This window comes from Poeciliopsis prolifica, unplaced genomic scaffold (assembly GCF_027474105.1).
Source record: "Poeciliopsis prolifica strain line A6 unplaced genomic scaffold, Auburn_PproV2 SCAFFOLD018, whole genome shotgun sequence".
In the NCBI taxonomy this organism is placed as follows: Eukaryota; Metazoa; Chordata; class Actinopteri; order Cyprinodontiformes; family Poeciliidae; genus Poeciliopsis; species Poeciliopsis prolifica.
Window position 1 is genome coordinate 1,605,541 of NW_026562393.1, and position 16,438 is coordinate 1,621,978.

The window sequence follows — 16,438 nt, forward strand, 5'->3', positions numbered from 1 at the left end:
ACAAATGTAATATCCTGCTGATATGAATCACAGAGTGTCCATTTCAACTTTACTTTTCTTTTCTGTGAATAATTAGTGGAACTTCTGATAGTTTGACTTTCTATGTAGCTAACTGAAAACTAGCTAGAAATCATTTGTAGCAAAATGTTTAGAGACACTTTTCTAACGCTGCGGGCGAAAATGAAAGTAAAAATATAAAACTAATGCAGTGACAAATGACACTAGAACATAACTGTGAAGTGGACAAAAACATTATATATGTATTTTGAAATAATTACAAATAAAATCTGAAAAATGTAACAGGTATATTATGTATTCAGCCCCCTTTCCTCTGATAAATATTTCCACCAGCTTTGCACATCCAGACTGAATCTGTCGCTCATTTTTCTTGTAAAGCATCTTGAGTTCATAAGATTTGATGGAGACGATCAGAGAACATACATTTTCAATTCTTGTCACAGACTTGCATCTTGATTTATATTATGACTTTGACTGGACCATTTTATCACATCAACATGTTTAGTCGTAGACCTGGCTGGGTGGTTCGAGGCCTGTACAGGACAAATTAATTTCTACTGAGATTAAATTACACACAACTGGACTTTATTTACATTTATATAACGATTTTTTTTCTTCTGTGTTTCATTTAAAGGTATCTGAAAAAGATGTGAAAATTCTCAGATGTTTATTTTTATTTGAAGTCCCTAATTGGTTCATGCAGTTCAGAGGAAAATCAGTTTGTTCTTTTTCTGTTTTCCTTCTAAATTAGTGTTTTAAACAGATCTGCATTCGTAAAGTTTTCTGCTGCTCGATCAGCTTCTCTGCTGCTTGTTTGAAATGATGAGAAACATTTTGGGATTGAAGGATTTGTCTCACTCTTTGACAGCTGCGCTGTGGGAATCTCCTCTTTTATTATTTCCCTTTTATTCTGGCCTCCAATCTGTATCTCAAGCTGACTGATGGCACAAACTGAGACTTTTCCAGCAAACGCAGGAAGCTCGAACTGTTTGAACGCTGCACGGTTGTTGCTTTCATGCTCTTTTGTTCTCTTGTTTGTTCTTATGTTGGCTTCTCTTTCTTGTCACGGCTACCTAAATTTATTTGCGTCATCTGTCTGTTTGTAGCAATGACTTCAGCCGCATGGTTGCAGAAGAGTATCTAAGTTTCTTCAGTTTTACCGGCCTCACCCTTGACCAAGCGCTGCGGTAAGAAAGCCTGTCACGTCTTTTTAGCACAAAGCATGAATGCTTTTGATTAAAAATGAATGTACGCTATGAATATTTCAAGTCTGGCTGTAGTTAAAGCTTCATTGTGTTTGTCTTATGCTCTCAAAGTCATTGTCTGTGCCCCACAATACTTTGATTATGGCCTAAGTTATGGTAAGACCTAGATTTTTGAAATGTTTTTGTTGTGTTTTCTGGGCCTGCAGGACTACCCTCTGGTAAACACTGCTCTCTAGAGGAAAACTATGGTATTGCATCTGTAATCATATAAATTTAGTTTGAGGCTTTTAGACAAACTCTCTACTTTTAATGTTTGTTTTGTTATTGTATGCATATTAGACATGCATCGTACACTCCTCAGACTCATTTGCACACTTTTAGTACTTTTTTACAAGGTGCAGTTGTGAAAATGCTGAAAACTTTTAATCTGTTCAAAGAAGCAAAGGCTTGTGCATTTCTTCAGTGCACACTGATGCTTGAACGGATTCAAATGAGGTCATGTTTTCATGTGCATCCAGCTTTCTGTTTGTTAACCATCTGGTGAATGAATTGTGTTTGCGCTGCAGGACTTTCCTCAGGCAGTTTGCTCTGATGGGGGAGACTCAGGAGAGGGAGAGGGTGCTGTCACACTTTTCCAGACGCTACTTGGAGTGCAACCCAAAAGTCCTGCCATCTGAGGGTGAGCGCTGCAGGGAAAACACTCAGAGAGCCTGAAAAGATCAACTTTAAGTGTATTAGTGCATGTGCTGCAGAGGAAATTGTTTCTTTATTAAAATAATCATAACTAGCATGTCGGCTTTGAGCCAATGTGATGACAGAAATACTTGTAAGCAGAGGACCACAGAGACTGCAGCTCCAGTGTTCTACAAAAGTATTTACATCCCTTTAACATTTCCTCGTTTTGTCACATTACAACCAGAAACGTCGCGTTTTATTGAGGTTTCATGTGGATACTTATGGAGTGAAGGAAGAAAAGTGATAAAATTATTCACAAATGAAAATTTCAAAAAGTGTGACTTACATTTGTTTTCAAACCCCTTCACTGTGATGTCCAGAAATGAAACCCAGAATCCGTATTTTAAGGAAGAGTGGTAAGAGAAATCTCATATTCAGACCAAACGTGTGACGCATTCTGTCTGCAGTTTTTCTCATTCAGGACAAAGGAAATGGAGAAAAATATATTCTTTTTATATGAGAGCATTTTTTTTTACTTTATATGTGGCAGAAATTTAATTCTTTCCCCTAAATACCATAAAAAGCATTGCTATTTTAATAGGCATTCCACCAAAGATGCACCTGAATGTAGGAATTCAAGTTTCTGCAGAAACATCTGCAATGGCACAGAATCAGTTTATCTAACGTCACCAACACAGACGGGAGCAAAGCTGAAGAAATCGAACAACTGGGTGAATAAAAGTGGTCAAACAAACAAAAACAAAAATAATCACAGTTTTTGGGCAAAACTGACATTTACAACCAAATGAAAAATCTCTGCTGCTTTAATTTATGGTTGTGGATAAGTGCTGATTTATCCTGACTGACACTGTCCATGCCATCTGACTGAGCTTCAGTGATTTTGTCTGTTTCTTAATCCATAAAACTGGTAGATTTCACAATTTATTATAGCAACCCACACTTTTCAGATTTTTATTTGTAAACTATTTTGAAAATCTTTTAATTTTCCTCCCACTTCTCAACTTTGCATTCTCAGTTGTTTTTCTATCATTAAATCCCAAAAAGACACTAACGTTTGTGGCTGTAATTTGTCAAAATATGAAGAAGTTGAAGTTGTGTGATAAAGTTTATGTTCAAGTCTTTGTATAGTTATGTAGCAATAGGACAGATGTGAAGCAGAAATGTCAGGAAGCCACCTGTTTGGTTTAACGAGAAAACAATGTCGTCATCCTGCAGATGCCGCTCATACACTCACCTGTGCCCTGATGCTGCTGAACACCGACCTACACGGTCAGGTAGGTCCTCTGGTTGAACCGAAGTGAATCTGGATTAGAATGTGGGAAAACAGCAGGTGATTAAAAAGGGGATTTGACCGAAACGAAAGTGAAAACACGTTTGCGTTTCATTAGCTGCGAAGTTTTGCAGATATGAACTGAAGCCAACGGCGCTCTGATCCGGGTCTGAAGGTTTTTGCTTTTGAGCCTCTTTCTCTTTTATTAATCTGTTCATTTTACTGTCGCAGCCTTCTTTTAAAAATCTGGGTCATTGGCAGCTCTGCTCGGTGATGGCGCAGAGCTGTGGAAGAATGATTAATTAAAGAGGTGGGATTGGGGATCAGCTCTTACAGAAAGTTTCTGCACATTTGTATTCTTTCAGTTTGGACCTGAGAGCACACCTCTGGTGTAGGATGTAGGCAGTGGCTGTGCAAACACAATTAGTCGATTACTTAATGATAATGTTGGCTGCCTCAGAGATAACAGATGAGTGGAAATCATAAGGTATTATCTCAATATGACAGATCAAATTCGGGGAAAACTGTGAAATTTAATATGTAAAAATAAAAATTACATTTAGGCACCTTGGCTTGTTTTATGTCCTCTAGTGGAGGGTCTAAGTACAATAAGTTACATGTCCAAATTGTAATCAAAAGTTGAACATTTCTATGAGTATGACTTATGAACTGGAGTGTTTATTGAGTACAAAGTTTGTAAATTGTAAAAACAAACAAACAAAAGTCTAAAAGTGATATAGTGAATGATAACTTATCCAGACTCATTAATTGTGTGTGTAATACAGGATCTCCACTTGTTTTAATTAGATTTATTTAGTTATAGCATTGATATTACACACCTTTGATTCAAATACACCTGCACTATTTGATCTGTGTGACAGAACTCGATGTGCTTCGCTTCCTCACATTTCTCAGGGTTCGTGGCATGGTGTAGGGAATATTCAGCAGGGATTTAATTCGGACGCTTTTCCAGCGTCACCTGTTCTCATGCCGAAACCTTTAACCTTGACTGCAGTCCAGCTGAGTAAGAAATAGAAATGAGCAGAATTATAGACTAAGTTTGAAATATCAAGCGGTCAAGTAGCACACATTGTTTATTTCCTAATTCAATTTCATCAGTTCTTTTCCCCCACAAACAGGCTAACAAGGATTCAAAAGTTCATGCCTAATATATGCTGCGTGTAATGAGGCGTTTCTTAATATAAAATGATCTATTTATTCCCCAGAACATTGGCAAAAGGATGTCATGCACACAGTTTATTGGAAACCTGGAAGGACTGAATGGTGGCCAGGATTTTCCCAAAGATCTGCTCAAAGTAAGTCCTTCTTATTGTGAGCAAAAACAGTGAGCAGGTATGCTGGCATGCAACAACGAGAGCAGAGCGGCTGTGTGTGTGCCAGCAGTGCATTGTTCCTCAGATCGGTGCGGCTGATTGCCAGCTGGCACCTACGGCCTCTCCAGAGGATACCCACTTCCTGGTTTTGGCTATAGGAGATTAATTGTAGTTTGATCTGAAGACCAGGGTTGTCATATATCAAACCAGCGAATGGCTTTACAGTGCTGTACTTCATCCTCCGCAGACCTTGTTGCTCTAAACAGATTATGACCCAGCAGGCAGGGTTCAACCGGAGGCCTCGGGCGCTCGGCGGTAACATAAACCAATCAGTTTGGGGCTCCTGTTAATAATGCTGTAGATATTATCTGCACGGTGGTCCATCAACATGCCACAGGCCCACAGAGGGCCAGCCAACAGGTTGTAATGGAGCATTTATAATGCACAAGGGAGAGAACGAGGCCGCGTCCTTCTGAAAATGAAAAGCTGCGCCGGTTATTAAGGGTAGATTGGAGCCGCCTTGTGGCCGCGAGCAGATGGGGAAAGAGACAAAGGGAGTCCTGCATCACTTCTCTTTTTTAGGCTTGTAAAAATCAAACAGTCTTTTTAATCTTTTATTCTAGCTCGGTGAAACTCTCTATCTTCGAGCCAAACTCTGTTTTCTTCTCTCTTTGTCTGACTTCTTCTCGCTCCTGCTGGCTTCTTATCTCGGCTGCTGAGCTCCAGTACAGTTTAATCTCAGTCTTGCTGCCACCTTTCTCAGATTATTTTCACCTCTTCCTGTGAGTTCAGCTTTTGTCCCAATCAGGTTTTGTTTTCTTTCCTCAGCTTGTCCTCCTGGATTGTGTTGCAGCAGCTTGTCTCTATCTGCGACTTTCTCTCTGTTTCTCTGGAAGCAGCTGCTATTTCCATGTGCAAAAGAGATGCTGCAAAACATCATATGTCTATTTAATCAGGTCCAAGTAAATGTGTAAAAAGACTCATAGTTCTTTATGGATCTGGGAAAGGCATAAAACTTTGTCCTGTGTTCGGTCCAGCAGGAGTTCCTGGTACCTGGGTCACTTTTAAGGAAATCTGCTGCTAACAGCTAACTGATTTACTTTTAGCAATAGCTGAATGCAACACAGGAAGTCTCCTGGCCATCACCTTTGACCTGCAGTTTTCTTCTGGACATCGGACATGGCGAATAAGAGCAGAGTCAGGATCTCTGCGTTGCTTCTTATCAAAATGTTTAGAATTTGCTTACTAAAAAAAAGTAGATATGTTAGAAATTAACCACTTTTAAATATTTCACTGATTTATTTTTTATAAAATACAATTCAAGTTGACTGATTAATATTTTATACCCTTTAAATTTTAAATTTATAGTGTACAGTTTTCTTTTTGAAATTTTTATTTTATTTTATTTTTGTAAGAAACTTACTATTGTTTGAATTGGCATTAAAAAAACAAAGACTAATGAATCCCTGGATCTTAAACTTCCTGTCAGGGAGTCGTGTTTATTTTAATCCAGTCTAACTTTTACCTTTGCTGTTCTTTCTCCGAACGTAGTTTAATTTCTTGTTTGTTGCTGTCGTCTGTTTCTCTGCTATCGCTTCATAATTTCCTGCTTCAAAATGACTTCCTCCCCCACCGTCATCAGCATCAGTGATTCCCTCATTTCCTCAACTCATTTTCCAACTTTCCCATTTCCCCTGTCATGCCTGGCTTGTGTTTACACCAGGAATAAGCCTGGGAAATGTTTTTCTCTGTCCTGTTTTTAGCCCTAAATCTAATAATGCAGCACAGTCAGGTCCTGCAGCCACTTCCTCAAATATGACACTCTCGTCTCCGTGCTTCACGGTTCGTCTTTTCTTCCTGGAAAGTTGTGTTCGGTTCATAGCAAAGAGAAACGTTTGTGACTTGTAGACAGATTAATGGCTAATCTCAGTTTATTTTTAGACCAATTTTAATCTTTCATGAGATCCATAAGATGCTACGTTCTTCTTTTTGCTATTTATTTTTTTTATATCCTATCTTTGTGTGAGTCTGTTTGCTCAGAAATGTTCCCATTGTGGGACAATAAAGGATATTTCTATTCTATTCTATTCTATTCTATTCTATTCTATTCTATTCTATTCTATTCTTAAAGTCTTCTTTACCAAAATAAAAGTCTGAGCTTTAATTAGGCCATTCCTATGAGAGTATTTATGTCCTAATCATGATGCTATATGCCTGTGTAGTTTTGTAGTTTTATAAGTGTGGGAGTGTCCTACTTTATCTGGACGAACAGCTGGATTTTTGTTGCATTTAATAGAAAAAAGTTACTCATTTATTTTCTGCAGTTTTTACTGGTATTGGCGTTTCTCTATACTTCTTAAGCTGACTTTAAAATCCATGTGTCCCAGCACGTCAGAATGTATATTTTTAAATATGACATTCTACACATTTAGACGCGTGTACTTTAGTTGTAGAAATGATTGGTACAAGCTCTCCCGGTGCCACACTCTGCTCAACAAGCATTCCTTCAACATCATTGTTCCTTCACTCCTCCATCGCAGCCCTCATGATAAAACAAAGCTGCTGTTCGGTTACAGCAGCACGGCTCCCTACAGGATTCGGCGCTTTGGCTGCGTGCCCGAGCTCGTGCTTTAGTGAAAACTTTCTTTATTGTGCAGCTTAGAGATGCATAGGTTTGCACTCCTGCACACTCTCTCCTCTCTGCACTGCTCAGGGCTCAAAGCTTGAAGTGGGAGCTAATGATGCTCTGAAGTAGGTTACCAGCCCGCAGTGGAGCAGGAGAACAAATTCTGCTCGAGTCGAACTGTAGCACAGCTCAATCAGACGCCGAACCGCTCTCGTCAGACAGTAATTAGCCAGATTGATGCTATCGAATGCGTAGCGGCATTGATTACGACAGAAAAGGCTGATGATTTATTTTCTTTTTGCTGATGGGGGAAGAAAGACAGGAAGAAATGTGTCAGAAATGTTCACGAAAATATAAGGCTACAACTGCTATTCTTATACAAAAAGGTGAAGCCGGGCGATACATGAAGCCTGGAAACAGATAAATGTGCTTTTTATGCAAACGCACTGAAAAAACACAAAATCTCACTTGAGTATTTTTTATTTAGTTTCTAATGGAAATATCTCAGTACATTTTACAAAACAAGTAATTGTTCTGTGAGATATAGGAGCTTGTTTTAAGGCAATAATTATTTACAGTTGATGGAAAAAAAAATCCCACAACATTTTTTTTCATAATCTGCCTTTTGAAGTACCATTTTTTGATAGAAATATTTGTTTCTGTTTCTTTTGCCAGTATTTACTTTATTTCTCACCATTGATTTTCCTTTTCTCAAAACAGAACAGTGAAATATCTAAACATCCAGCACATTATTCTTATTTATAGGATTGTTTTCACTGTGACAAGAAGCTTAACAGTCAGACACACACACACACGCACACACACACACACACACACACACACACACACACACACACACACACACACACACACACACACCACACACACACACACACACACACACACACACACACATGCACACACACACACGGATCCGAATGTTAGAGTAACCTTGGTTCAGTTGCCCTCAGCACAACAGTTTGTCCTTTGAAAATCCAGAACTTTCTCTTTACGGTCGTCCAGACTCAGACTCTTCAGTCTGCCTTGTTCTTTCTGCTCTGTGCGACATTTTACTAACTCTGTTTTACAGTTTGCATATCATACTAGATTTAGGATGTTATGTTTTCCTCAGATTTACTGTGTTGTTGGGGGGGAAAAAGCCCATATTCAGGCTTCAGATTCTCTTGTTCTTTTGCATTTCATTGTAGAGAAATAAACTGTAAGTAAACCAGAGTGGCTGTCTATAGTCTGTAAGCAAAAATCTGAAAGTACACTGAAGCCAAATCAATCATTAAGCCACTCCTATCCTCCAGCACAAATGAAATGCCTCTTTCACACCAACATCTGCCCCGGGGAGGAAAAGACTGCAGCAAGAGAGATATTGATCGGTGCAAATCTTACACCGTTTCCTCTAAAAATAGAAATCTAGCACCATTAGTGTGAAGAGGAGACAGCTGCTTCGGTCAGCAGAGTCCCCCTCTCCCCGAGCTGTCGGGGCTTTCTGAAAGGGACAGAAGCAGAGATTTAGATCAGATGTGGGAGAAATAAGAGGAAACAAGGTAATAAATATGATCGCAGTGATTGTTCTCCTCCAAAATACTTTTAAACAAATTTTTGGTGGTTTTCCTTCAACATTAGGTTGCTTCTCCGCCATCATTACAGTAGCTGCAAAACAGCAATCTTGAGCTTCAACACTCTGGACAGGAGATGGATGGTTGTTTCTGACCGGGCTGTGTGTTTCTGCAAATGGCAGTAGGACCACAGGGAAAAGGCAGAGGATCTTTTTCAGACATTATCTGTCAATTTTTCTTCTATCAGGACATATTTATATATGTCCGCATGTGTGTGGTAAGTTAGTTTAAGTGGTCTTTCCAAATTCTCCCGAGGTGTGAGTGCATGGTTGTTTGATAGATAGATAGATAGATAGATAGATAGATAGATAGATAGATAGATAGATAGATAGATAGATAGATAGATAGATAGATAGATAGATAGATAGATAGATAGATAGATAGATAGATAGATAGATAGATAGATAGATAGATAGATAGATAGATAGATAGATAGATAGATAGATAGATAGATAGATAGATAGATAGATAGATAGATAGATAGATAGATAGATAGATAGATAGATAGATAGATAGATAGATAGATAGATAGATAGATAGATAGATAGATAGATAGATTTGAGGAGGCCATCATCACATATTTTAAAGGAGTTAGAAGATTTATCAAAATAAGATTCTTTGGAGAAAATTAACTTTCAACCCAAGATTAAATTAATCATTAATTATGTTAAGCTTTGTTTTCTAATTAATTAATTTGTAACATCAACTCTTCATATATCACCAGGGTAACAGACGTCATAAACAAGCCTGGCGCTCGCAGTGTTAGACACTTTCCCACCCGAAGTGTCTAACAAGGTGTTTCTTGATTGACGTTGAAGCACAATTATTTTTAAGTGTTTTAATTCATGATGCGTATATTATTTTTGTAGGTTTAGCAGTATCTCTTTTCTAAATTAGTATTCTGTGGACATACATAACGCAGTGAGAACTTTCCCGGATTCTGCTCACATCAGAAGAACATTTTATGCAACTGAGATCTTCTCCACTTTAGTAAGATGCAGAAAACCTTGATAGGATGGTATATTTTATTTTATTTTTTTACTAACATCTGTTTCGGCTCACTGTGTTCATGTCTATGTCACAGAGTCAATTCTGTGAAATCTCCTTTGTTAGGGTTGCTCATAATCTTTCTGTATGTTTAGCTTACATTTATTACAAGTATGGTTTTCTGCTTGGGTTTGGGTCTTGGTACAGGACATTAAGGACATGTCACGCCTTCACTTGCAACTGGGTCTGTGTCTGGCTGCAGGTTGTTTGGACATATCTGTCAAAGGTGAGATCTGCTCCCCTGGGCCAGTAATGTTCCTTTTAGTTTCCTCCTCACCAAAATGCAACCCTGATGTAGGAAGACAGATGTTGGTCCTGAGAGAATCCTTTTTCTTTTTTGGGAACTTGTTGTGCACACCAGAGGAAACTATGACGGTGGGAAGTAATTATTTTAAATTTAGCAACCAGACAGAAACAGTAGGAAGATACAATTTAATGCTAAATTGTATTGACTTGCACCAAGACTTGGAGTCTTGCTATAGGCTGCATTAAGCTAGATGTTAAAGTTTTCCTTGAATCTCAATAGTTATATGACTTTATAACTTCATGAAACTTTTTGTAATGCTTGGCTTAAACAGTGGAAAGCCTGACCAAGAGTTTTGAGTACAGGTGTTAATCGGTTTGAGATGATAGAAATCTGGTTTCTTGTTGGCAGGATACCGGTTAGCTTGACTTGGAGTGACAAACAGCTTGATAACATGCAATAAGCAGTGATTATTATTTTTAAAAGTGAAAATTTGCTCTGGTTTAGTGTGAGATTTTTAAAAAATGTAACATTAGCTTTTGCATATTAGTAAAAGCAACGAAACGGTTCTTTAAACGGTTTATTAAAATTGCAAATTGGGCATCTAATCAAATCAGAAAAACCTTTTTTTCCCCAAGTATTTTAGCTGTTAAGATTAAGCAAGATTTAAGTTAAAAATGATTTTCTAAATGTTTATTTGCTTTGTCAGGGTCTCTCCACCTCACAAACACAGCCACATATTAATTTCCTTAAAAAGTATAATGTAGAAAAGCTTCTGTCCGTATGAGAGGCAGTGATTCGCTGGTGGTGACAGAGAGGGAGGGAGGGAAAGAGGGAGGTGCGCATTGATGAAGCCAAAGGGAGGGAGGCAGAGAGAAAGAGAGCACTCTCCCCATCAGCTTCTTTTTTTTCTCTCTGCGACTCAGGCAACCAGCTCTCATCCTCCTCCTCATCTTCTCCTCCTCCTCCGTCTCCTTAACAGCAGTAGTGCCAAGGAAACAAGGGGGAAAAATACTGGATTCAAAGGGAATTTTCTTTCATTATAAACACCAAAGACGAGAAAAGGGATGAGAGATAACGGCGCTTTTCCCTTCAGACACCTCCACCGAACATGTGATGAGATGAAATGAGAACGAAGAGGATGAAAGGATGTCAGTGGACCTGCACTCGTGGATAGAGAGCAGGAGGAAGAAGTGAGGCAGATAATCCGAGAGTCGGATCCGTGGATCCTGGAGGGGGGGATCCATTTTACGGTGGGAGCAACAGGAAGGATTGCTTCTCCCGCTCAGCTTTGAGGACAATTTATTTTCCCTACATTTATTCTGTTTGTATCCGTGGGCTTGTGACGAAATCCTGTGCACTCTGTGGAATCCCGGCTCTGAAGTCCGAGGGCGACCTTCCGTCCCTCCCACCCCCTTTGTGACCCCCTTTTTTCAGTCTCTTTCACATTTAAATGGGCACAAAAAGCTCCGTAGCACCACCTTGTGTATTTTTTTAGCTTTTCATTTCCGCATTTCACACCCATCTGTTTCATGCTGGCTGTCCGTTCACACCCCTGCCATCTGTGAGAGTGCGAGCTTCGTTTCTCTTTGGGAGTGCATGCAGCGTGTTTGTCCTGTTTCCTGTGGAAACGACGTCAAGACGTGCTTTTATCCACCACTTTGATTTTATTCCCCGTTTTTGCTTCAGTAGACAAGGGAAAAGTTGTGACTGGTTCTCAGCCGCGAGAAGCCAGGTCTCGCCCACTCAGAGGATGTATAATACATGGGTGCCTCATCCATAATTCAGCATCAGGTGTGCGCCCCCTGCGTTGCCTGCCGAGTGCAGACATCCAGAGATGACACTCTTGCGGTTTGATTCCTGCTGATAACGAGGTCTGTTCAGCAGCAGCTTGGTGATGCGTTGCATCCCTCTGAAGCTGTCGTCTGTGATCATCTCCACTCGCATTTTTTACACTTTCTTCAAGCTTTCTGAGGGACAAACACAGACTGAATCACAAGAGCCTCCACTGATCTGTGGACACTCTTTGGTGCGTAATCTGTGATCATGATTGGTGTTAACAGCCTGCACTCGGCGGGGCGCCTACGCTCGCGCTCCCTGTGCACCGTGCGCTACGGAAGGGACTTCCGGATGATGGACCCGTTCCGCTATCCCAGAACGCCACGCTCCCGCTCCCTCAAACCTCTGGTGTTTCCAGACCTGCTGGGCAAAGCTCAGGATGGGCAGAACCACCCACAGGCCAGGAAGAGGAGAAAGGTACTGAAAACTGTCCTGACTGTAGGGCTGTGGTGCATTCAGGGGCATTCAGTAAATTCATCTGACAAAAGTTAACTTTGATGTTATACATTCAGGAAACGGAGTGATGTATTTCAAAGATTAACTTTTGTTTGTTTGAACAAATTTGACTTACAGCTGAAGAAACCCCAAAGTTTTGTACTTTTAAATGACACTGATTAAAAAAGATTCTTATAAATTGAAAAATGTTACGCTATCGTTTCTGTAATCATGGAGGAGTCTGCTGATTTGATCTTTGAAGGGTGAGCCACAGGCGTTTTTTTTGCTGAAAATCCTGGATTTTCACTGAATGTTGAATGAAAGCAAACTACTGGAAAATTGCGTGGAAAGAAAAATGTTCTCAGTGCATCCTGGGCTATCTTCAGCTGGTCCAGTCAAATGGGTCAAGTGTCAAATGTGACTTACCTGAAGGAGAAAATAAACTCAGTGGCTCAAAGTGGAAACTTTACATTGAATCTCAGATAACTTGGATTTTGTGCCTCTCTGCTATTCATTAAGACTCTGGAATTGATGCCACTTCTTCCTTCGACTAAACTTTCTATTGTGAACAAGCAGGTTCTTTAGCTATGGCCTTTGTGACTTAATATTTTTTTGGAAAGTGTCTGCCAATCATCAATCAACCAGCAGTCTTCTACATGATTGTGTCGTCCATAAAGAAAAAACCTTCTGCTTTTAAATAACTTTTTAAATTAGTCTTATGTTTTATTCAAAGTTTCTGACAAATACAATTTTAGATTTTTATTAGTTGAAAGTCATAGTTATTTAGAATGACCATAAAAAGACATATAAGATATGTGACTGTGTGAAATTGATCTATATAAGAGTTTTTGAGGTGAATTATTGAAATAAATGAACTTTTTGACCATAATTAATTATTACAATGTACCTCTACAATTCAAATTTACCTGGAAAAAGCTTTTTTTTCCACCCCACAAAGGAAAACTACCACACATCTCATTTGTTGCCATTTGATGGTGTTGATACAGCAAGCAGGGAAAGGTGATACGGATCCTTTCTGGTCTCAGATTCGCAAAACCCGTGGAGTTTTACTGGTTCATTTTTCACCTTTATTTACTGAACTTTTCACTGCTTTGTCCCTGAAAGCTCAGGTCTTACAGTGACAGCGGATTGTTTGTTTCCTTTGCTTGTTGCATAAGTAAAGTTATTCAGCTGCTTCTGTGTATATATTGTTTAAATTAAAGATATTCGGACATGGATGAAAATACTGTAGATTTGTCATCATAAACAAGATAGAAACTGAGCAGGAAGTGTTTCTGCATCAGGATCATGTTGAACCTCGGGGAAACGTCTTAATGAAATAAAGCCCGGTAATGAGGTTTCTATTATGAAAGCTTGTCCTCCCAACAACACTATAAAATTCAAATTAAACTGAATTTTTATTTGTAATTTTAATTGTCCACCTCAACCCCAAAGCCATGAGGCTTAATTAGAAATTAAATTGCATTCTTATAAGATAACCACTTTGAGAAAGTTCTACTGAGATGCAAATTTGCCACAATTTAATAAACACTTGATGAAAAGATTATTATAAAAATGTCTTCATAGTTGGATAAATATACATAAAAACGTATTAAATTTGTCATGACTACAAAATGCATATATAAGAATAATATATCACTGTTAATTATTTGTCTCACGAATGTATTTTATCTTAGATGTTCGGAGTAATGCTGGTTCAGTCAATCTAATTGGTCTGAAGTAGTTTTCCTGTTAACCAATCAGATGCAAGGATCTATTTAACGACTTCCCTGATATGAATACAAGAACAATTGTATTTTATTTTGAAATAGAATGACTTAGATGTGAAATTAATAAAGTTCACACTTTTTTACTCAATTATTGAACCAGTATTGAATAAATAATTTGGTATTTATAAATATTTATTGATACATTCATTTATTAATCCATGCAGTTGCAATTTATTTCTTTACTTTCACAATGAAATCTGGGAGATTTTTGGTGGGAAATTGATCAATGATAACGATTCTTTAACAGATCTCAGAAAGCCAAAGATGCATTTTTAAACTTTTTTTGTGTTATATTAATGAGCTGCACCTGCAGACCAGTGATTTTGTTTGCAATGCATTCACACTATAATACTCCATAATATATAATATAATCTTCATGCAGGTACCATCTAGTTCTGGTAATGATGGCTAATGTGTCTGCAAGGAATTGTTTGTTTCTGATAGTCTGATGAGCCGTTTCTGCCCTCTGTGCCCCCAGTGACAGACCGATGTCTAAAATCATCTCTTTGCATGTCACTGGTCTGCGTGTGTATCAGATTTTCCCCAAATTACATCATCCTTCTGGGTGCTGAGCATGTAAATCATGCTAATGCCAGAGAGCTGCAGCTGGCTCTTTAACAAAGCTATGGTTGTTATAAACTTCTTTTAATCCACGTTTTTAGTCCTTCATAGTTATAAAATTGTCACTTTTGTTCTGTTGAGAACTGAAAGGTAAGGCAGTAGATTATTATAGGCACATATATTTATGTATTAGTGTTATTTAAACTGTCATAAAAAACATTCATAGGTAATAACAGCCATTCAGGACAAAGTTGAGTTAACATTTACCAAAAAAAGATGACAGTTTAAATTCCTAAATTAAACTTAAGCCTGTCACAATAATCAGTAAATCAGTCAGATTAATTAATCACATGATAAATTAAAACAAACTCAATCATTTCCAATTTTATGACTTATTGTTTCTCTCTTTGTTCAGACTTTGGTCTCAACTGAACCTTTTTTTGAAGGATAATTTTGTTTCCAGAGACTTCATAATTTATATTATTAGTTATTTCTGTTGCTTTGTTGATTTATTGTGGATATTTAAAGTGTCTTCTGGTTCCAGTTTTAAATGTTCATAAGAATTAAAAGTTTATTGATAGTTGAGATTGTATTCTTGCATTATGACGCCATTATTATCTCTACATTACTGGAGAATTGTCTCAAAACAACAATATTATTGTTTATCGCGATAACCTCTGGAACGATTAATCGTCCAGAAACATTAGTTATTGTGACGGGCCTAATTAAACCAAAGCACAGAAGATCACAACATTTTGTCTGTAAGTATCAATAAGAACCAATGATCTCGGATTTGATTTACCACATCAATAGTGTCGATCTATTCTCACCAATCATGGCTAAATCTATGGTTGTACATCTACAAGTTTTTCCTTTCAGCCCAAATGTAGCCATGCATAAGTCAATGTGACATCAATGGGTATTTTAGATCATACTCAGCTTCTTTGTCACTGTTGCTCAGAGGTAAGTCATCAGTGAATGTGAACTACCTCAATCGGATCTTATTGTTGTGAAGGCTGTTGTGTTCCTCCTTCAGTGCATTCGTTAATGTCCCATTTAATTATTCAGGAGTGTTTTAAGCAAAGCAACAGAAAACCTGTGGAGCACCAGTCCCTGATGACTGGAGTTATGATCTGTAGATTAACAACAGTAACAATTTCTTAAAGTCAGAAATTGGCAACTTTTATTTTTGGTCTTGGTTTTATCAGAGTCCTGATGCATTGACTGATGAATCAATATTTGTTCATTGTTAAGCTTTTATCAATATAGCTGCTATTATACTATTTCCTACCTGTGTGGTATGTTACATTAATCTTAACATTGGAAACTTAATCACATGTTGTGAGACCTAAAGTCCTGGCAGGTCTTGTTGTTTGTCATGGCTTGTTGTGCAGTGGAACAGAAAACACACAGGTATATTACTTTGACATTTTACTACCTTGTTTCATTGTTTTTTCTATATTGAAAGATGCCTTTAAATGCTATCTGAGTGCCCCCAAGAGTCACCATGTTAGTTGGAGTGACTCCAAGCATTCAGAATGCTGAGATGAGTCTTTGTCAATGCAAACAGTATCTGAATGACGTTGTTAAGATATTGCTTTGGTGAAGCAAACCAATGTCGGCACGATGGTGGTGCTGGTAGCGTCTGTTGCTTTGCAGGAAGAAGGATGTTCTGGATCTTGACTGTTCATGCTGGTTCTCTGCACCTTGTGTTTTATTGTTCTGTGATGAACAGGCCATCT

General features: G+C 38.3%; 1 protein-coding gene across 9 annotated transcripts in view; it reads left to right on the forward strand.

The window, feature by feature from the left end:
* LOC129367921 (PH and SEC7 domain-containing protein 1-like) overlaps positions 1-16,438 on the forward strand; it is a 72,574-nt gene that overhangs the window by 35,309 nt on the left and 20,827 nt on the right. For 8 of the 9 annotated variants that reach the window (XR_008606745.1, XM_055042609.1, XM_055042613.1 and 5 more), the window contains 4 exons: positions 1,125-1,205; positions 1,790-1,902; positions 3,135-3,193; positions 4,416-4,505. Coding sequence is in view for 8 of the 9 variants with exons in the window: in XM_055042609.1 (XP_054898584.1) it covers positions 1,125-1,205; positions 1,790-1,902; positions 3,135-3,193; positions 4,416-4,505 (343 nt within the window). In the remaining variant the exon portion in view is untranslated. Of the gene's footprint in view, positions 1-1,124; positions 1,206-1,789; positions 1,903-3,134; positions 3,194-4,415; positions 4,506-10,978; positions 12,328-16,438 lie in introns of those variants that run through there. The other variant, XM_055042617.1, reaches the window with a different exon arrangement.